Below are 22998 nucleotides of genomic sequence, written 5' to 3' on the forward strand. Positions count from 1 at the left end.
TTTCTCTTTTTTGGTGCTACTATTCTTACAAAAATGGCTATAAAAAGAAACCTAATTTATTATGAAAGTGAGACAGGCCAAGTGGTTATGCATGAATTTGGGTGCTCTCCTTCATGTGTGTAACTGAGCAGAAGTGACACCAACCATCTGTACTGCTTTAGTTGTGTCCTCCGAGTGTGCCCAAGGTGGAACTTCACTGCTGCTCATGACTCAGCTTCCAGCAAAATTGGTGTAGCTGTCCAAGTAAGGTTTTGTTGGAGTTCAGACAGAAAGACTTTGAGCAATACCCAAAGCAGATCAATTATTTTCTGTAATGATGCTCTCAGAGAGCCATGAAATCAAATACAAATTTTGATAAAGAGAACTGTAATCTCTTAGGTCTTGCATTATTAAAAGCTGTTTTATTGTTAAAAATGCGTTATCAGGCCAATAAGCTGGCCAATAACCAGGTACATTAGCATGAGAATGTGCCTCTTTATAGATCTAGGGATGTTTAGTAAGGTCCAGCTGCACTGAAAAAACCCTTGCATAACAATTTGTGCAGCATTACATTCTGCTAACAGCTGTAGGCCATGTCCCTCTGAAATTCAGCAGTGTTGGCACAAGCTCTGGAGGTGATTCAGTGGCACAGGTGACCTTGGTCCACGAGGCTGCAAAGATGCAGAGAGTGACCTGAGATGCTTTAGCAGCCACTACAGCCAGCTTCCACCTATTTGCTGCAATGAAGGTGTTTTACAAGTGCTTTATGACTATAATTATAAACACCATCCTAATAGGCTAGGTACTGTATTTAACTTGTAATGAACTTGATTTCACCTAAACATTCAATTAATGTTACTAGTACAATGGGAAATATAATTACAGTCTTCAGAGACACATTAAGAACCAAATTTTACTTTCAGTATTCTACCACATTGCTGAAGATTCCAGTGGGGTTTCATGTGTGTGCATTCAGAATTTGGTCCTTACACTGGGCTTTTCTGAATCTTAAGGCTATCTCATATGAGTGTTTTTTAATTTAAAGTTACAGCCCCAACTTGAGGGATTTTTTATAAGTTGTTGGTTCTACAAAATCACGTTAAGTCCTTACTGAAGTTTGCAGATTTTGTATTCATGTGAATAGCTATGCAATAAAACCACTTGTAAAAGAGCCTCCCTGACAGCAGTGTCCAGCTCTGTCTTAGGGACAGTGGGCCCAGAGCTCCTTTACTCAGTGTAAGAACTGGTTGATTTTCAAGAGGTGCAGCCTGGATAAATTGGTGAGAATTGCAGATGCTTTGTGTGTCTGGGATTCAGGCCTGTTATTTGCCAGTCTTGTACTTAACTTTTTTTAGGAATAAATTCTGCTTTATTAATTCTCATTCATGCCTTGCTGTGTTCTAACACACCAAAACATTTTTGTGGTGGAACCAATGCAAAGTCACAATAAGGCACTGAGCTTTTTTCCTTCAAGTTAAGAAGGAAACCACCTTGAATGTGGGTATTCAAAAAAGGAAGGAGTTTCCACCACAGCCTGTGCAGTTCCACAGATGCAAAGAAATTGATCTTTGCAAACCTTTTTCTGCAAACAAGAAATTCTGTACTCTCTCTTTAGTTAACATACAGTTGATTATGTGCTGGCTTTGATTTTAAAGTAGTACATATTTTCTCATTTTTCAGGGATTGCAATAATAGGGAAAAGTTTACTAGATGCCATATCCCAGGAGCTCTGGCTTTGTGCCCAGAGCAGAAGTTACTGAATGATGACATGGTGTTCATTACCATGTGATGGCAAAAAAAATTAAGAACTTGGTAGATTGCAGCCACTATGATCCTTCTATCAGTGTCCACATGTGAGCTGACACAGACATGGGGAAATGAAAAATAAATCTAAGCTTACTCGGGGAATATTGTGTGCTGCAGCAGAGCCAAGACGTCAAAGGAGGACGATACCAGACTGAGTGTAAGGAAACAAAGGAATTGGCTGGAGAGGTGTGTAACCAGGACCTGATGTGCGTAAACAGAGGCACTGGAGTGCTGCTCCAGCAGTTACAAGATCAGGGATGGTTTCAAAGCAGAGAGTGGTAAGACAGCTGTGATTGCCAGAGTTTGTTAAACCGCAGTAATCTAAGGAGTTAGAAAGGTGACTCTCCCTTTCCTAAGGGCAACAAGGAGTATTTCCTTCCCTTTGAGGAGTAATCTCTGCACCTCTAGTAGGAACTTCCGTCTGCCATCAGCTGATAAGAGCAGACACCAGACTGAACACATCCTCTTCCTTTGTAGTCCAAGGAGCAGCCTCGGTGGTGCCCGGGTGCTTCTCACACACAAACAGCCTGCAGGCTGTGCACTTGGTAACACACAAGGCTGCAGGTAATGGATTGCTCTGAAGGTTTATTTTTCATCTAGTGACAATCATGATGGATCTTTTTTCTCAAGCTGTGTCCCCCCACCAAAACTTGGCCTAGATGACTCCTCGAAATGAGTGGAGTTGGAGGAGGTTCACTGTGAGTGGAGCAGAATCCAGCAGAAAAGGTGTTGGTTCTGCATGATGTATGCAGGAGTTGTATCTAAATGTGGGGTTTTTTCCACAAACAACATTCCAGCATCCTTCTTCGCATGATTTGCTCCCTATGTTCTTTGTGTTGGCAGAGGTCTGGGTAGCAGTACTATCTGCAGGGTGATTGTGAACACACAGCCTTGCCCATGAAAAATCCCTTACACAGTGGGCAGGAGAATAGATTTGTCTACTCAGGAAACAAGGTCAACATTTTAGCCTGATAACTGTGTAAGGCAGCTGAAGAATCAGGTACTATCACTGAGGATGTTCCAAAGCACATTTAAATTAATGTCATAGTTCTTTTGTTTTGTCTTATGGGTGAAACACATGAGATTGAAGATCAAAAAGTGCCACACATTTATCAAGGATGTTACAGGACTGAGGGGATGTTGACAACTACACTGATCACATCCAACCGAAGCAATTTTAATTTCTCCCCTTCAGAGTGAAGTAGCTTATAATAATCCAGGTTTTTTCTCTTCTCTGTTCAGATCCATCCAGTGTTTTTGCTGACTGCAACTGCAGCTCTGTCAGAGCCTCACAGGAGATTCATATAGCTGGAAAGGACCTCAGGTATCAGTCATATATCACCTTCTGCTGCAAAGCAATATTAGTTCTGCCTAAACTATTCCCAATTTTTGTTTAATCTGGTTTTAAAACTTCTGATGCTGAATTGGGGTCACCTGCTGGGCAGTTTGTTTCCTTTTCCTCATAGTGTCAGCTTTGACTCTCTGTGGTTGTCCTACCCCTAGAGAACATGGGAACAATTAATCTCATTCCTGCCCTGACATCTTCTGACATATCTGAGGACCAGTTTCATGCATGCCCTGAATCTGATTATTTAATTAAATGCCAGGTCCTTCAATCATGTTTTATAGACCTGTGATGCTTTTTATGGCTCTGTTGGGAGCTTTGAGGATTAGGCAGTGGATGCTGGTTTCTGGCAGATAAGCATCTTCTTGCTGGGAGGAGATTTGGAAACTGATGCTGATGTTGTTCTGTGTGAACACACGTGAAGGACTTGTGTTGGGAGCATCCCTCTCCAGCACCAACAAACAATGAAATGGGATGTGGGTATTTGAGGCACGTTGTGGTTTTGTCTTTTGCAAACATTGATTAAAGGCCTTCCTCCTTGTGTCTCAGCTGAAAGGTATGTGTTTAAATCTTAGGAGCTTGTGACAGTAGTTAATGTTATATTGGCTGGGTGTGTTTTGGATAAATGGCACTGATGAGGTAACCACAAGTCATGGTTATGAAGCAGACTGTGAATTTTCCACTCACTTTGCTTTTGGAATTTGCACCATTAAAACATTTTCCTTGAACTCCTATACTGTGGAAGTTCTGATAAGCTACTTGTACTTTGCAGGCCTGAAGTGTGTTGAGCTTTTCAGCTGCATGAAAAGTGCTGTAATGAAAAACTTCAGAGAGGGTGAGAAATCTCTGACTTCATGAATGACTTGAGGGGGAGGTTTTGGCAGAGTACATTGAGCTTTTTACTCTGAATTTAAAATGCGGGAAAATACTCCAACCACAGAAAATCGGGTTCCACTCTGAGTTAAAGATTAATTTAATCTGGTAGTAGTCACCCCTACTTTGGACTAAGTGTCGGCACCTCTGGGTGTCTAAGTGTCCCTTAAACACCCCTGTCATTAAAATCTCTGGCTTTTCTCTGTGGCTGCTATGGGACAACCTGACCTTTGGAAAATGAAGATCTAAATGAAGAGTTTCGGAAGACTGTTTTAGACTCAGTTATTTAATAGCTATTTTACTCAAATTGATGGCTGTGGAAGAACCATATGATCTCTTGGGAGATTCCCAATGCTCCATCACCTAAAACTGTGACTGGTGTGATGCCAACAGTGAGTGACAAACCTTGTGCATCACTATTTCCTCTTTGCTTAATCAGTGGAGAAAGCAGAGCTGCTGTAAACAAGAAAACAGCTCACTGTAGGTCAAACTGCATGCAGGATTTGTTTCATCTGCTCTATTCTACTCCTCCAAAGCTGAAATTAAGCATTTTTTACAGTCTCCATACCCAAAATACCTCACATGAACAAAGAAGATTATGGGACTGGTATGAGCATCTTGGTGTACCCAGAAAACCCTAAAAGATCTGCCCTGTAGATGAGCAGTCCTGCTTGGGAGCACCAGAACAACTGGGCCAGTTTTGGATACTAAAGCAAAGCAAAAGCAACTGGAGAAACTCCTCAAATTTATTGAACCTTCTGGGGGCTTTTTGTGTGTGAAGTTATATTCATCTTCCCAGAGTACTATTAGCATATTCACCTACATTTAAATAATTAATTTCCTTGTTATACGCCAACTCTTAATTTTTTGTTCTTTCAGAATTATTGAAATCTGTGACAAGAGGTAGTGATACGAGGAAATGCTTGGTTTCTGGTTTATTAATCAATTCCATAATATCTCCTTCTTCACAATTGCTTTATTTAATAGCACCAATTTCTGCTTTCAGGCCTTGACTTCCCTGTTAAGCTTTTAAGTTTCAGAATTTTTTTTAATCTTTTAACCTTTATCCCTTTGATTTTTTTTTTCTCAGCCTATAATTTATTATACAGTCTCCTGTCAGAGGAGGAGGTAGACTAGGTGATTTTTACTGTATTGCAAATTATAATTATTATAGTTATTTGCATTAGTAATGGATTCATTCTTATCACTGAAAACAATTCCATTATCTGATCAGACAGTTATCTTCACACTGTCCGTGATCATATACTTTCATTAGGCACCTCTTTCTCTGTGGGTCAAAAGGAGAATTATTCTTTGGTGCAGTCACTCTGCTCTCCACTTTGAACATTTTCCCTGGTTAAAAAGAAGTTTTCATTACCTTACGAGGGTCCTATGCAATAAAATAAGCTTCTTTCTGCTGCTGTGTTGCCATCCCTTCAGAGCCAGCAAGGGAAGGCACATGAGCAATGTCCCCTCTGTCACAGCCACTGGGAGAGGGTTCCTAATTCAGGTTCCGTGGGAGGGAATGAGAGGCTGATTTTCATGACCCAGCAAAGGTATTTTGGCTCCTTTTGGAGTTAAAGCAAAGGCTTGAGGATCTACAGTCTGTCCTTAAGGAAGGGAAGAAGCCTCCTTTGCCAAGCCCTCCCCGCGTTCTGTGGGAGGTGGGTGATGGCAGAGGGAGGGTGCAGAGGGGCAAACACATTCTCTGTGACTCCCCACTGAATTTGCTGTGCCTCTGCAGGGCTGTAAAATGGTCAGATGCACTGATTTCTAAATTGCAAGCAAGGGGAAAATGAGAAAAGTTGCAAAGAGATATGAGGTCAGGTCACACAATCCCCCGAGGGACTGAGAGCACCTTGGTGAGAGATGAGGGTAGTGGAGAACTCTTGCACACTTCCCTCCAGATGAATTTTTTCCCTCCATCAAATGAGAGATGGCTGGTGTTTGGGTAAAGAATTAAAGACAATGCAGAAAAGGTTGTCAGTCTAAACCAAGAATTTGTTTAATTTATTTTTGAGCAGCTTCTGTGATAGTTTCTGTAGCCTGACCTGGGCTGTAGCCCAAGAGAGAATGCTTCTTGTTGGGAGAAGGAAGGGGTGGCTTCTGCTCTTCCATCACCTCAGGCAGGACATACACAAGCTTATCCCATGTTTTGCATCCCATATAGCTAAGGTGATGACTGTATCTCTTCCTCCTCCATGAAGAACCTCTTCGGAGTGAGAAATGGTACTGCACCCAGGAGAGGCCTCACTTTCCAAAGAGGATAATCAGGACTCCCAGGGAATCCATCCTCTGAAACTGCACACCCCAAGCTGAGGCACCCATGCCACCAGTAATGTTCATTGCTGTTGTTTTTCACAAGGAAGTGAGACTTAGGTTATATAAATTACACGCTAAATTACAATAATGTGAATTATTATCTAAACAAATGCATTACTGTGGAGGTTTAGATCCCTTTTTTCCCCCCCCCTTCACCTCCCTAATTGGTTAGATGTGAAGCCATTATCTACTTAATGCAATTAAAGGTAATATTTTTCATAGGATAAACACACAACAATAATTCCATGGGCCAGAGCACAAAGAGGGATTTGAATGCAACTTTTGTCTTTGGGTCTCACAAAATATAGGTCACCGAAGTGATAGCAAGTGCAGTAGCCACCCAATTGTTAGGGTGAAATTGAACACAACATTTAGACTAATTTAAAGAGTGCTTTGCTTCTTGTTTCTGTTTGTCTGCAAGCACAGTTCAGAAGTAAGTGTCACATAGGGCACTATTAGTATTTTTTCATTTAGAGCTGTGGAGCATCACATCAACCCTCTCCTTTCTTCCTCTGCCCTCTGCTGACCTGTTTAGACCAATTAAAAATAGGGATACATTTCACCTTTTTCTTGTCTTCAAATTTTAGGAAAAAAAATGGGTGTCTGAACTTATTATATAATTTCTTTGGAAAAATATGGTATTTTCTTCAAGTGAATATCTCTTTTGTCAAAGAAACTGCTCCCAATTTATATCAGCAACAAGATGTTAGCAAATTTAACCTTGTTTTTCCACACTTTAATACAACCACATGTAGTATATATTTCTGAAGGATGAGAGTGGGGCAAAACAGTTTGGGATTTACACTCCAATCAAGAAAAACCAGCCTTCAAGGCATAACATCATAAAATTCCTATTTGCAACCTCTGAGGACACATCCCAGGAAGGTATGGAAATAAATACACAGCTGTAACAGTGTCAGCTGGGGCTAGGTGATGAAAGCTCCAATATGACAAACTAGATTAAAAAAACCCTCGAGAGATTCGGGAAGGAGAATTCATCAATGCCAAATTAAGATACGCTGAAATATTTCTTGAAAGATAGAACCTCATTATGCTACTGATTTATGGAGCAAAGTAATGACTGTGGACAGCATTGTCTAAAGACAACAATGAGCACTGCTATATCTCAGTAATAATTAGAGTCACATGAAATCTTCGATTTTTATGTTTTTTTCTCTAATTCTAAGACGATTTGTAATAAAGGGGAAAAGTGCGTCGCACACAGTAATCTAAAATGTAATGGAAATACGTGGCCCAAGTTGTTCCCATATTTAAAATATTTAAAATTCTTCTTGCAATGCTGCCCACCAACAAAATAATAGTAATTTCTGGCAGGAATTATAAAACCTAAACTACAGCACAAAGCGTTTTTCACCAAACTACTCACTCTATATCCACAATTACTGCCCATTTTTTTTTCTTATGCTGATAACAAAAGATACATTTTAAGATCCTCGCTGTGCTACTCTTCCTTTAATAAATAAAGTGAGCTTTTCAAAACGATGCAGATAAAAATCAAAACATTTCTACATTTAAGGATGCAATCAAAGACCTGCCATGAATGGAGTGATATTAAAGTTGAAAAAAAAAAAAAATCAATTTGCTGTGTATTTTTGAACATGGTTTGTCACAAATAGCGTTCCCAATAGATAAGAATGATTATATGGTAAAGAGCGTAATTTATATATCTCAAGCATTCTGCTTTTGTCACCACCATCGTTAAGGAATTTGACACGTTTGCAGGAGAACAATATATGTCAACTGAAATATATACCAATTAGCCCTAAATGGGACACTGAAATGAATGATGCATGTGCATGCTATACTTACAAGTAATAACATGTGGTTTAAAGTCGCTTGCGTTTTCAAACAAGAAATCTTTTTATGTTGTCATTTAAAAAATCTAATATTTCAAAAGGTCAGGAATAAATAGCACCATTAGCATTAAGAGCTAGCTAAAGGGAAAGTAATTTGTTGTTCATTTAACGTTGCACTTTATGTAATAGCTTTGTAAAGTGTTTGGGAGGGGGGGAGAGATTTTACTCTGCTAAAATAAGATGACGGCAGCTCCAGTTCATTATTAAAAGGAGATTTTTTATTATGCTATTGTCAACTTTAACGTCTTGATTCTGTTAGGTGTTTGTTAAAATTACATGGGCTGCTGAAGTGGCTATGGCAAAGGATAATGCTGAGAATATCGTAACTGTCAAAACAATTGTGTAGGCAAGAATCTGCTTATTCCAAGGTAATGGAACAAAAGACAAAGGAGAAACTCTTCTGCAGTGTTAGGAAGTTAATAACCCTGTTGAGATTTCCTCAGCAGGAGGCACCGAGATCAGGACATCAAATCCTAGGAGAGACAAACAGGGAAGGCAGAAGGAAGCAGGGGATGCCAAAGGGATGTGGGGTACATGAAAATCCAGCATCTGATGCCAGCTCCCATGTCTATAGCTATGCATAAACCCACAACTATTTATCTCCCTGGAGAGGGTTTGTGTGTTCCTCCAAGGACTGGAGGAAGTGTGAAAGCCTCTACTCATGTGGCTGGATCCTCTTCCTCCTGCCCAACTGAGGCCATGCAGCCATGGAAAGCCAAGGAAGACTTTGCAGGAGCAACCCAGAGCTGGACTTACCACAGCCTGATGCAGGACAAAGAACTCCAATCCTTGAATTTATTAGGCCATTCTACCACTGTAAGACTGACCACATTTGGGAAAAACTGGAGACAAAATAGGTGTTGGCTTGTGTCCTTCTGGACAGCATAGACTGGGAAGACAACGCACAAAGAGAGCTCTGCTGTGAGCTTGCTGCACTTGCTACTGCCTGAGGAGCTGCACAGGGAGAGAAGGAATGTAACGGGGGAATACTCGAGGAATTCAGCAAATTCAACCAGCCTGGTGTCAAATGTTTCCAGAGATGGGGCACCTACCACCTCTCAGGGCAACCTGTGCCAGTTTTACCACTCGTATAATAAAGAACCTCTTCCATACATCTAATCTAAATCAAATAGTGCCTTTTAATCTGGGCAAGAAGCACAAGTGCAATTTAGAAGGTTTTTAAACATAGAAGCAAGCCTGCATGTCTCTGACTAAAACTGAAATTGCTGGAGGATATTCCCTTCAGTTGTGTTAAAGCAAGGAACAGTTTGGCTTTTATGTAAAGAACTTATTTCAGCCCAGAGCATACCCACGGGTTGCTAATCTTCAGTGCTGATGTTTCTTCTTCTATTATTTACATCCCCCATCTCCCTCCCATCACTCTGTGAGAGCTGGCAGAATGCACTCAATTAAAAAAAAGAACAAAACAGCATTGTTTTTTTTTTTTTTTTTACTAGAAAATTAGTGCTCCAACACAAAATAAGTTGCTTTCCATCTCCACCACTGCACGGAGAATCTAAAGCCTTGCTGAGGGGTTGATGTCCTTCAGGACAGGGTGTTCTGGGAGAGGAAAGGTCACCCAGAGAGATATAAAGAGCAGCGTGCTTCAGTCTGGGGAACCTCGGGAGAAACTGAGAAAAGGTCCCCAGGAGCAGTAGGTCTGTGTAGCAGTAGATCCCCAGCACTTCTGTGAGGTTTTATCAGTGAGGATGAGCTTCCTCTGGCAGCAGAGGAGACACAGCACCCTTGTCCAGCAGAATGCTGAGGGGGATGAGGCAGGATTACATGGGGACAGAAATGAATTTGTTTCTGTTACCTGCCCCCTTTCCTCTTGCTTGAAGTTATTTTGAATCCGGCTGAAAGCAGGGGAATTCTTCAACAAGTTTTGGCACATTCACTCCTCAAGCTACTCTAAAAATTCTGTCTATAGAGAGGTACCCACAGACTTAACCTCTGCCTCCCAAACCAGCAAAAACCCACCCAAAACAACACACACCACCAGTCTTACAGCTGCAGACTGCAGTGTTTTAGGTATGAGTAGCTTTTATTGGTAGCAAGGATTTGGGCATCCAAATATGCTGTTAGCAAGCAGTCAGAGTCTGCAGAACATCCTCTCTCACAGTCTCAGAACCACAGAAACGGTACCTGAGGATAAAACAAATGCAAGCACCTTGAGCTGTCAGCAGTTGTTGAAATTACACAAGTGGATTTATTTTGATGTTAACCTGATTTGTCATTTGACACAACTGAACAGAGCAAACTCTGAGCTTCTAAATTTGAAATATTGCTGCTGGGGAAATCATTGATGGCCTGTATTTGTTCTGTTTCATTGCCTGCCTTACTTTAATTTTACAGTTTTTGGGGTTTTTCCCAGGTTTTGTGCTACCATCTCTATACAGATGGCCACAACTACTTGTGCAAAGGCCACAAGTCAGTAGAAGGGTGAGTTCCTTTTTACAGGAATGTCAGTAATGTGCTTTGGCATTAGAAACTACAACCAGACTTAGGAGCTGTGCTTTAAGTTTCAAGTGGTGCTGGGCTGTGACCATTTCACTTTGCTTGAAACTGTTTCCACCTCCCATTTTGTCTTTTAAGTGATGGAATTTTAACTGTGCCTTTGTAGTTAGGTCTAAAATTTACACTGTAGCTCCTGTTCTAGATACCAAATAATGGTGCGGATAAAATAAAATAACTGATCAAGAAAATGAAGGAATTAATATTTAAAAGTCCAGGCAAATTAGTAAAACTGGATCTTGCTGCTATAATCTGAACATCCAAGCCGTATTTTACAAAGTCTAGAGAAATCAATTTTAGCCTTTTTCCCTCAGCTTTATACATAGCCTTTCAGTGCAGGCTCCAAGTGTTAGTGCTCCTCATTGGAAGGCTGGTTTATTATCAGAATCCTCTTTAGTCAATCATGACAACAGGGGTCATCAATATTGGTGGAATACTTTGCTGGTTCCAGCTGATGGCAAACCAGACCCACAAATAGCCTGTTTTTGTGGACTGTGGGAGCTTGGCAAGAACGATGCTGACAATCCAAGCCAGCATTAATTTTTCTCACCCAAGGGGTTATACAGAAAGTTTGCTCTTCTAAAGCCTGGAAACATTTTCACTTTTTCTTTGAGGTTATTTAAGGCAAAGGGTTGAAGTAGTAGTGAGATGAACTATGGATGAACAGTGTCTTGAAAGGAAGGAAAGAAAAGGTTTTCTTGAGGATCTTTTCCTTTTAATGCCTTAAATAACTTTTCTTGTGAAAAGGCTTCCACTCCACTTTTAATTTTGCCACCTATGTTCTCAAGTAACTTTCAAGATTTTCACAATGAATATACTTACTCTGTTCTATTTTGTCCAACTTCTACTGTGATAGTTGCAGCTCCCAGTTTAGGAAAAGTTGGGTTTATCCAGTTGTTGTTCCAGAGAAATTTAACCTTGGTAACTTTTCCTACATTAACTTCTGCATCAATATAAGCTGTGTAAGTGTTGTCTGGTTTGAGGGCACCCCTGTGAAAAACAGCATTTTATGGATGTGAGGCATGGCAGCATTTACTGTTAATTACCAGTCCTGTCAAAGGCTCTGCTGTGGTGGCAAGAGGGTAGAAATTCAGCAGAGAGACACTGTTTATCTTATTCTACCGTGGCAACACTATTGCCAGATTTCTGATGAAATTCATCCCAAATCGCTATTTTTCAGAGGCAGCAAAGGCAGGTGGGCCTGATCTGCTGCCTTTTTTGTTTCTCTCTTCATGAGATCAATTTAAACGGAATTATTAGCTACAAACACAAATTAAGGGTTCTAGAAGAAAAAATTCCTTTCTGTTGACTCTTTGACTTACTTGGTGATCTGGTACTGCCTTGTGTTCCCACCACTGCCATACAGGGCAACATTTACATATCCATTTACTTTGCTCTTTCCAGAGAGGGTCACGGTTACTTTGTACCTCCAAACTGCACAGAAGAAATGCAGTGACTTAGATTGTACCCAGGGAGAAACAGTCTCTAAAATACCAGATGCTAGGGGTTTTTATTTTTCCTGTCTGTACAGGTTAGTTGAGAGCAGAAGATACAAAACATCAGTGAATCAAATCTGTCATTATGTCCTAATGAGATCAACATGAGAAATGGAAGACATTTGTGTTACTTTCTGGGAGAGAAAAAAGAGAAAACTAGTCCATGCCTTGGTAAACACGATATAAATCTCAGCATTTTGACCATTAAGGTTTTCATACACAGTGAAGCTGGAAGTAAGGGGGTGTTAGGGATAAATAAGGATACAGACAGAATCTAAGCAGCATGAAAAAGTCCTGAAGCTCCAGGAAAATAATTTTTGTGGGTGGGAACTTCCTTTTAGTGTGCAATTAGCAAAAGGAGCTCAAGAAGATTCGGATTTGTGTTTACAAAGGCCACTTAAGCACTGTGTTGTGAGAGCTGGTGTCTAGGATAACTGAGGTTGTAAAGGAGGTTGTCTTGTCCATCCAGTTCTGAAACCAGGCCAGCTGTGACCAGCTTGTTCTTGGCCTTTGTCAAATGGAGTTTTTGGCATCTCCAATGATGGAGATTTCCCAGCTTCCCTGGGCCCCTCTTCTTGCATTTAGCCACTGCCTTTGTGGCTGTGATTCTCATACTGCTAAACAAGAATTTCCCTTGCTGCAACTTCTGTGCATTGTCTCTCCTCCCTTCTCCTTGCACCTTGCAATCCACTAAACATCTCAGTAACCTCCACTAGACTCTAGAGTTTGTCACCAACTTTCTTGTACTGTAGGGGCCCAAACTGGCATTAGTGGTGGAGCAAAAGAGAAAAAAGTGTGAAGAACTGAAGAGACACTGCACTGTGATGAGATCTGTTCATCTGCTAAAGTTAATTGTTCAACAGGAAAATAAAATTTTTACGAAGAGTATGTAGCAATGGAAGCATTCAAAACTCACGAGGAAAATCCCTGGCCTCTCCAGTGTTCAGGTAAAGTTTCAGGAAATCTGATTTAATTTTGTCCTTGAATTTGTCTGCGTAGTGACCCATATTTGGGCATCCCTCTTCTGGGCACGGGAAACAGTTTCCCTAGTGAAAGCAAAGGTATCTATTGATAACATTATCCAGTCAGCCAAGGAAAAGAAAAAAAAATTAGTCAATGGATTTATTTTTAATATACCCACATCTGGCCCTGTACCACAGCAAGAAATTTTGAGTAACCCTTGCCATAACTTGAGAAAGGTCATAGAAGTGACCCAGCTCTTAGAGTGTAGCTCCCTGTCTGCTGGTGTGGGACAAAGAAGGGCTTCCTGACCTTGGCCCAAAAAACACTGCTCTGTCCCTGGGGCCATCTTCAGTCACCAAAGTGCTTTGATCACAGACTGACCCCATCAGGTTATCGCGTGTTATTTTATTTCTTGTTGCTTCAAAAATCAGGAACTTAAGCTGTGCTTGAAAGCTCACCTGAGGGCTCCTTGCTCTTTGATAAAGACATCTGGCCCTTACAGGGACAGTCTCTCCTCCTCACCTCTTCCCCGCCTGGATGCAGCAGAGGAGTCTGGGGAAGCCACGATAACCACAGTAATGCCTCAGGGCTGCCACACCAGCACAGAGCCAGGGCTCTCCCTGGCTGTTATTGCCTTTTCCTACCTTGACCCATGCTATCTGCACAAGCTGTGGCACTTTAGGCTGTCTGACACTTCTCTTATAGGTGCACTCACTGGGTGCGAGCTAGCATAAATAAACTGACTTTCAGATGCATAGGTAAGGGCCACTGTTTTCAATAGCGTCCATCCCGAAGCTCTGAGAAATACTTACTGATTGAAAAAGATTATATGAAGCACAAGGATAGCCTAAAAACCCGTCAGGGTAGATGATACTGTCCGAGTAATACTTGTAACTCCGCAAGTGATTGCAAGCCACGAAGTCCCGAGTTCCTGTGAAAAGATGCCAGGTTAGTTCTTCTTTTCTGTTACCATTCAAGGAAAGAAACCCATGTCATTGAGATGCATCATTCCTCCTCCAAATCTCGTTACAATTCTTGGAGTATCAAACATGAGGTTGGAACCGTACTTGCTTCTGATGCACTCATGCCCCAAGGAATGTCACTGGCTCAACAGGTATAAAATGCAAACTTGAAATGCTTTGTGGAGACCAACTGTGCAGCTCAGCCCAGCCCCTGCCCCTCAAAAAACACTTATTCAAGCGATCTGACCGAGTTTAACAATAGAAACGAGAGCTGCCTGAAGCAGGTCTTTTGTAGGCAACAGTTTCATTACCATAACAAAAGGAAACCAAATGAAAAGTATTTAACAGTGAACTTCCTAGGGCAGTGCTGATTTGCTCCAGCTGAGGGCTTCAAAACAAAATTATTATTATTTGGGGGGTGCTTAAGAAAGGGAGACTCTTAAAATTAAAATAATGAATATATTATTTTCCTTTGTGTTGCCTGTATTTTCCTGACTTTAGGTTAAAAAGAAGACCATATACAACGCCGTTATTTCTTTGTGTTTTAATTCCCCATTATTGATAACAAGTTTATTCTATCAAAAAAAAAAAAGGGGGGGGGCGGGGAGAATGAAAAAGTAATGTCTCCAGCTGCACTGAATAAAACCTGGAGTAAAAGGCTAGTTATCACAAATCAGTTAATGGATTCCCAGAGTTAAACTGTTTGCAGTAGTGTAAGAAAGAGCTCAGATAATGTACTGAAAAATCTCCACAGCAGAAATCTTCGGGTTTTTTTCTTTATCTTTTTTTAATCTTATGTGCAATTTAATTTTAGAAAGACGCATAGGAATTCTCTGATACTTCGAGATTTTGTTAGAACCACGTAAAACAACAAAGAACAGCGTATCTGAGTAACTGCGTGCCAATGCCAATCTTTTTTTAGCTGCCTAAAAATAGGCACAATGACATCACTTCAATGCAACTCAGATTGTAATCGTAACTTAACAAGGAATTGAATTAATTGCTCTATCTCAGAAGAATTTCAGCTGAAGACACTCTCAGAGGAGTAGCTGTGAACATATTTGCCCAATTCCACCAGTGCTGCTGCTGGGCGATCAGGCACAAAACACAATGTGTTGTTACAGACCCTTCAAAATCTTTTGGCACAGCTCCAGCAACTTTTGTTTCTGCTATTAGATCCTTTGGAGGAAACACATTTTCCAGCGGCAAACCCTTGTCTTGTTTATTTTTTAATAAGCTCTGGCAAAGTGGTGTGCTTTGAGCATATTAACAGTTTCACTGCAGTCTGCAGCTGCCGTTGCTGGTGGATACACCAAAAGCTGATGTAAAACACCTGAATTAAGAAAAGATAAGTGGCTACACCTTGAATTCCCCTGAATTCGTAATGCAAACAACACACTTACCTTCCCAGATGCCATCGAGATCTACGATCTGAGAAACAGGGTTCTTCCCACACCCAGGCATCTGCTCTCCTCCGTTTGGAAAAAAGTCAATGTGTCCTATGGCTGACCTTATGCCAAAACCTGAAGCATTTGAAACAGGGGTAAGCATGTTTTAAATTAATGTTGTCTCATACCTGTAGTTGCTGGCTTAAAGTCTGCCTGTGCAAGGTGTTTTAGGACAGGAGTTGTTGGTGACTAAAGTGGTGTATTTGTTCTGTGTCTGTGACACAGCACAACAGCCTTGGTGGACAACCAGAACGCTTAAGGGCATAAATAATTCATATCAGTACTGTAGAGCTCCATACTCACCTAAGTTAGGGATTGTGGGAGCTGAGTCTGTGTGGATAATGTCAACAAAGTCTGCATCAGATTTATCCAGTCTGACTTCAATCGGGGTGCCTTGGAAATAAGGTTGTGCAGGGTCCAGTCCTGAGAGAAAAAGAGTAGTGTTATGTATTTAATAAAAAATAAAGAGATGTAGCTGTAGAATCATTTTACATGGCACTGATTGATTACATATAATGAATACCACTTAATATAGTTGCCTATGGTTCCTTATATCTAAGTAACACAGGCATTAATAAAATGGGGATGTGTGCTCTCTCTTACCAAGTGGCTTTTCTCCCAGGAAGTCACCTGCAGGAAGCTTATTAAATTTTACTGCTTTACATACTTACAGCAATATTGAATCCTAACACTTGGAATTAACTTTTTTTTTTAATTGAACTTCTCTTTAATAAAATTGCTTGAACTGAGGTTACTGTGTCTGCATCCCAAGTAACTGATCCATCTGCGTGGTTTCTAGAGTCCCTTGCTTGAGAGTCCTCAAAGAGGAATTTCTGCTGATAGCACCCCACCTGCTTGAAGGTGTTGAAACCCGCCCATCTACTTCTGGCTCCAGTCAGATTTTGGGAAAAACATCTGGTTTTGAAGCAACAAACTTTGCTTTTGAACCTAGCAGAAAATGGAATTAATTTGCTTCCCATTGCTCCAGCAATTTCAGGTGCTTGTAAAGTCTTGCAAATGGCACAATTTTTGCTACCTTATACTTGCATCTCTTCTTGTCCCTGGGCAGCACATTTTGGGTTTGCTTTTAAACTAAATTTTGTAGAGTATTAATCCAAGGTTCACCAAGCATGAAATCCCTGAGGAAAAGTAACAACTGAAAAGGGTTGTGTTAATAATATCCAGAATTGTCTTTTATGCATGAAAGGCCACTCTGCTTAATGCACAAGGCCCTTGGCATTGCCTGTGTGATAAATAAGGAGACCAAACCCACGGCTTTAACCTCTGGAATTGCTGAACATATTGAAAAATCCCTTTGCTGTGTAACACACGTGCAAACAAAATAATCATCACTCTTTTCCTGCACTTCCCACAGCCCTGCTCCTTGGGGCACTGTGTGAAGGGGCTGAGTTCTACAATATTCCAATTACCCCGACTACGCTGCAGCCCACAGATGCAATCATAAAGTGAGTAGCAGCATTTTGTTTGGTGGCTTTAGTGCGAGTGTGGCTGCAGTCACTGACCAGTTATTCTTCCAATGCCTGGGCGCCTCCGGCCGGCCTCGCCAGCAGCGTGTGCTCCCAGGCTGTGGCCAATGATGTGAACATCAGCTGGAGAGTATCCATATTCATCCTGCCAAAACAACAATAAATAAACATTGCCATGTCTGTTTGCATCAGCAACAGGGAAGACTTAAAAGGGGGTGAAAATCTATTTTCAGTTTGCCTGCTGACTCAGGAGCTTCTACAGGATTTCAGCATCTGTCTGCCAGTTACTTCTGTAACTTCAACACATTTCCCAAACCTCCTTATTCAGTTGCTGCCCTTGCTTGGAGGTTGTTATAAGTCCAGAGAGCTTTGTCAAGAGTCCTGAGAGGCTTTGTATCCTTGCAGAGGGCCCCTTAAGGGTCACAGAATGCTTGTCTGGCTTGCAAGAGTCAGCCAGGCAGGAATTCTTATTTACACCTGGCAGGTTAAGCACCATGCACAGCTGGGGAGGCCTGAGAGGAGAGATGCCTTCAGCCTTTTTGGACAGGAATTCAGTAGCTGCAATGCAGATATGGAGAGGGAGAGGTGGGTCAGAGCACTGCTAGAACCACCACACTCTCTGGTTTTAGTTATAGTCCTTTTATGGGAAATGTGTGTTGAAAGTAATTAGATTAAGAGAAGGCTTCAAACAAAGCTTCACTTCCCATGTGAAGCTGGCTGCAAAAGGGGGCATGTGGCACCTCCTGTAGGTTTGGGCATTGTCCACCCTGGCTTTCCCTGGGGCAGCTGGTGGATCCTGCTTGTTCCCAGCCAGTGCTGCCAGCTGGTTTTCTGGTGTTCTTGTGAGCTCTTTGGTAGATTTTAGTAGGTTCTGTCTCCACAAAAAAGCAGTTGGCCATATCCATTATCTCTGCACATTTAAAATTTTACTCTGCTTTTGTTAACATCTACAGAGTAACTCTTTGGCTGTACCAAGAGAATGCCTCGTAGAATTTCCTCTCCCTAAGGTGGCAGGCCCTGCTGTTATCACACAGTCCTCTCGTTTTAAAAGAAGGTTTGTTTCCACCACAACTGATTGTGGAGTAGAGGACAATATTTTCTGCTGGTTACATCCACATTTGTGAACGTTCCAGAGCTGTATTTCTTTCAAATCAGCATTATAGCTATAGCTTTGGAAACAGCAGACTCTTACCATGAGAACATTTACAAAATAAGCGATTTCAGCTCCCACGACACGGACGTTGTTCGATGCCTGCGTGTACTGACACCTTGCACCTCTCTTCCAGTTCACACAGATGCAGTTCACATCTTCCACAGTAAGCATCCTCTGTTTTGTAAAACAAAAGTAAAAACCATGGTAAATACAGTGTGGAATTGGTTCATGTTGCTCATTGTGGCTCAACTACTAAACGTTGTGTGAACCGGTATGAGAATGTTTTGAAAACCAAAGCTGTAGCATGGATGTGTGCTCAGAGGGGTTTCTGTGATCATACAACGCTGAAATAGGGTGATATGTAATGTAGTAATCATTTCAAATACCCAGAGCAGTATTTTTTACAGAAGAGAAAGCACTATCAAGAATGAAACTCTCAATTTTTATTTTCAGTCAAACTTGGTATGTAGCACTAAATAAGACCTCTACTTGTGCACCTATTCATTTCAGTGATTTAAAAGTACTGCTTTAACTCAAATTCAATTAGAATACTTTTGACTGTAAAAGTCAAGAGTGGTTTTCTGATGCAGATTTGTAAGAAAGAGAATGTGTTTTTATAAGAGGGTGCTTGGTGTTCATTTCAGGTTTATGGCTTTATTTGGAAATATGCATATGCAGGCAGAGATTTTGCCACAGAATCAGAGGCTTTTCTGTGCTCCACTGAGCTGGATTGTATTTTGCTTTAGCAGCTAAAGTTTATGGCAACAACTGACAAAGAATGAAAAGGGCAATAAAAGTGTCTGTGACCATGCCAGAAGTGGTAAAAATCAATATGCAGATAGGATTATTGCTTAATAGGAAGGAAAGCAAGTAAGAGATACACACAAGAGGATTGATGTATTCACAATCCCCTTTGCTCCACTCCTTATTGAAAAGATTCACTGAGACCAACTTGTTTCTAAATATAAATAAACCAGAGTATTGTGATAAAACACAGGCTACCGTAATAGATAAAGAATTTAAGGACTTACCTCATGCCTCTACATCCTGGAAAATGGATCAAATGGATTTAAGGGACAAGCTGAAGCAAATTGTGAGCTATCTCATTGATTGTGGAGCTGCAGTAAAAAACCCTCTATTTTAAGAGTGCAAAATGTAAGACAGAAAATTATAAAAACATCATTCTGCTTCTGACTCTTTAAAGAAATTATTAACTAACAAATCCAGCAATCATCCATCATTTTTCTTTTGATCTAGTATCAAAGAGAAGCAGGCAATGGGGATGCAATAAATGTGAAATACCTTGATTTTAGTTTCACGTTGTTACTCATAGTGTTCTCATAAGTAAAATAGGAATACATAATTTTAAAAAGTTGTAGTTGTGTTAATGGTTGAAAAACCTTATCCCCAAAGTGCCACCAACTGGTATTTTGCTCTGTGCTGTATGACTAGGGGCTTTCATTAGCTACAGCTGCAATATAAACATGTTTGGAGGACTTGAGAAAACCTCAAGCTGGAATTGCACTTTGCATAAGGACAGGGTTAAGAAATAATTTGTGGAATTAGCACAAAAATCAATAAAGCAGAGTGCTTTACTACATTCAGTGCTCATAGCAAGTCCTAGATTGAAAGCTGTGCTCAAAATGCTCCCCTTGAGGTCCCCTTTGGATGTGCATTTGTACATCTTTATTGCTTTTGGTAATGGCCAGCCCGTGTGCTCAGCCTCAGCACCCACGTGGCAGCCCAAACCTTTCTGATAGACCTTCCACATCTGGAAACCTGTCTCTTGGCTGTAGAAACAGGATGCAGGAGCTATGAGTCTGCACTTATTTCTGGAATCACCCCAATCCTATCCAGTATCTTCCTCCAGGGTTTGTGTTCTTTTTACCAAGAAAAAGGGCACTTACTGAGTCAAATCTTCCTGTCACTCACTTCACTAAAGAGAAAAACTGAATGCATTTTACCTCATGCCTTTCTTCAAGGTGCAAAGCTACATATTCAGTTTGGTAACAATCTGAAAATGTGACCTATTTTTTCTCTTTCTTATCACTACAATACCATGAGAAAAATTGGTTAGAAATAGAGAAAACAGGCAATTTATATGAATGTTTTTATAAATGCAAACTAAGGGTGTCCCTGTGGTACCTACCTTGCACATGTCTGACAGCCAGTTTTCTTCTCCATCGTCTACAAATCCATGTACAATAAATTTGGTCCTCCTGCTTGCGTTAAAATTTGAGTACTCGATTGTTGACTTGTCAACTGCAGAGACTTCCTACATTAATGTGGATTTTAAAATAATAAATTAGCATAGATAGTAACTTAATAAACCTTTAAATCTGCTTTCTTAAAATCTGATTTTCTTAAATAGGTTTTCAAAATTGCAAAGACCTGAACTATGGTTATCTGTGCAGGTGTTTAGAAGTTATGCAATGTTGAACTCATCTGCAAGAGTTCACATGAAGGCTTATGGTCTGTATCTGCATTCAAAGCAAGCTTTGGAACCTGTCTTAGAGCAGACAAGACTTCAGTGTGTTTTGATTTTATCTGTGGAAAAAAATTACCCCAAAATGCTCAGTTTCCCAGTAGTTCTCAGTGGGGACCCTGCCAAGGAGCTGGAAGAGGTGGTCTTTTGGCCATTTTTAACACTTTCCAGGAACACAGCAGGAGTCTGTGTTTATTTACGATTTTTGCATGTGGTTCACTAATGTTTAAACCACTACAGCTCTTACTTGGAAGTCATCAGTGTTTTCTCTTGTGTACAGGAGGAAGTGAATGTCTATGCTCTCTGGTTTCCATGGTAATTTATAGACTGGCCTTTCTGTAGTTCCAGACCATGGCACATCATCTGTGAAGCATCCAAGCCTTTCAAAGCAAACTTCATCGCCTGTAGCATGAAGATCAGATCAATAATACGTGAACAGGCAGAGCAGTGGAATGGTCAGAACTCAGAGCATGGCTTCTCTGGGGGTCTCTTGGTTCCTTGAAAATCCCACAGCTTACAGACAGCCCAGACCAGCAGTTGCCATTTCCTAGATCTTGAGAGGCTGCAGGTTACCCCGAGGAAAGAAGCCACCCTATTGTTCATCAACAAAGTCTTCAGAGGCATTCCTCTGTGCTATCCTGTTCAATACCTTGGATATCTTCCCTCAGCTGTTGCTTTGCCCAAGGCAGAGACAGCTGATGAGTTTCTCCTAATGCCAGGCCAAAATATTGCAGATGATCAGCAATAAATTGAGGCTGTGCTGAACAGCTGACTGTATGTGAGAAGTCTTTTACCACAGAAGTGTCTTCTGCTGAATACAAAGCTATGCCCTCATTAGACTGCCTCCACCCCCTGCCCCTGGCTTCTTCTCCATTTCCATCACTAAGAAGAGTACAAGAAATAATTCCCTATATTTAATAGAGCAGTATCTTTGTTCTGAGATAGGAAACATCAGTTTTTCTTGTTCAGTCCTTGGGTAGGATTCCCAGAGTGGAGAAGAAAGACAACACGCATGCTCACATCTCACCATCCTTGTGTGGGAAAGTGAACCACATTAACCTCAATCAGGAAGTTTTAAGGCAGCAGGGTGTAGAATAATACCTAGAAAATAGGTGGAAAATACAGCAGCAGAGAAAGGCAATACGAACACTAACCCCATATGCTTACCTTCTGCTGCACTGAGCAGAAACAGGGCAAGAATCCAAATTCCAAGCATCTGGAACAGTAGAAAGAGAAGCAGCTAGGATTTGCTAACCCACTTGTTTAGCAAGTAGCAGACTCAGCCCTCTGGTGCTGAATATTCTCAAGGTGAACAGAGTGCCTGTTGTTTCTACAGGATGTATCCCTGACTGCTGTGTGTGCCAGACAGATATGAGTCAGGTTTGTGTTTGCTTGCTCCACGGGAGATTGGGGGGCCATAAATACACTAAAGCACAGCTTAAATCCAGGGTGATTTTTTTCCTGTTGAGGCTACACTTCTAATCAGATGTATAGGAGCTACTTTAGAATTAGCATGAAGACTAGAGAACATGAGCTGCCATTCCCCTTCACACTCCTGTGCTGTGAGAAGCCACAGACCTGACAAGGTACAAGGGAAAACCCCCAGAACTGAACTACTCACGATGCAGCCTTGAAGCTCCTGGAATTAATGTGTAGATTTTGCATGTACTTTTTATAGTCTGCTTTGTCCTTGGAAATGTTCCTAGAAAGATAGGAATATTTATTTCAGATTATAGTTTACAGCTAAGCTGGAAAACAACTCTAATGGTTGGTTTCTCTGATAGCTCCAAAATCCATGGACGTAGATTTCTTGAATCAGTGAGCTGGAGCCCACAATAGGATTGGAGCTGGCTGGTAATTCCCAGGCAGCAACTCATCAGGAGTGGGACATTAAAGAGAATTGTATAGATCTGCGTGTCTTGGCTTGGCTGGGAAGGCTTTAATTTTCAGTGTTGTATAGTTGGGGTGTAGGACCTCTACTGGGGGAGTTAGTAGGGAACCACATCATTTCTAAATGCCCTTCCTTGCCCTGCGTCAAGTGACTTCAGATGTGAAATGCTCCTGTGTTTTCTGGGTCTGTTGAAGGCTTATCCCTTTTGGAAAACTCTCAGTGGACTTGGTATATTCTTTTCATAGTGAAAGAGTTCGACTTCCTGGTATCCCTTTAATTTCCTTGCTGAAATAAGTAGACGTAGAAGGACAGTTGTGTAACCCTTGGGATCCTTTCTATACTAGCCATGTAACCCCAGCTTTGAGAAAAGTCTTTGAGTCATGAACTGAGAGCAAAC

The 22998-nt window shown here is 41.1% G+C and overlaps 1 protein-coding gene across 1 annotated transcript; it reads right to left on the bottom strand.

Moving 5' to 3' along the window:
- Window positions 1-10176: 10176 nt before the first annotated feature.
- On the bottom strand, window positions 10177-21962 carry LOC104694986 (inactive pancreatic lipase-related protein 1-like). The gene is made up of 12 exons (XM_010408526.4): window positions 21878-21962; window positions 20958-21112; window positions 20375-20500; window positions 18265-18399; window positions 17109-17217; window positions 15889-16008; window positions 15541-15660; window positions 13988-14106; window positions 13129-13258; window positions 12039-12150; window positions 11539-11706; window positions 10177-10347 (listed from the first exon to the last, which is right to left on the bottom strand). Exons 1-12 carry the CDS (start codon window positions 21924-21926, stop codon window positions 10284-10286), a joined length of 1407 nt encoding a protein of 468 aa, XP_010406828.3. The 5' UTR covers window positions 21927-21962; the 3' UTR covers window positions 10177-10283.
- Between the last annotated feature and the right edge of the window lie 1036 nt (window positions 21963-22998).

Source organism: Corvus cornix, chromosome 6 (assembly GCF_000738735.6).
Source record: "Corvus cornix cornix isolate S_Up_H32 chromosome 6, ASM73873v5, whole genome shotgun sequence".
NCBI classification, from domain to species: Eukaryota; Metazoa; Chordata; class Aves; order Passeriformes; family Corvidae; genus Corvus; species Corvus cornix.

Excerpts from the sequence above, each read along its gene's own strand:
- LOC104694986 (XM_010408526.4), bottom strand. The coding sequence starts at position 21,926 with ATGCTTGGAATTTGGATTCTTGCCCTGTTTCTGCTCAGTGCAGCAGAA. Across the intron at positions 21,113-21,877 it reads TCTGCTCAGTGCAGCAGAAG|GCGATGAAGTTTGCTTTGAA; the intron begins GTAAGCATATGG and ends TTCATGCTACAG. Across the intron at positions 12,151-13,128 it reads AGAGGCCAGGGATTTTCCTC|TTTGGAGGTACAAAGTAACC; the intron begins GTGAGTTTTGAA and ends TCTTCTGTGCAG.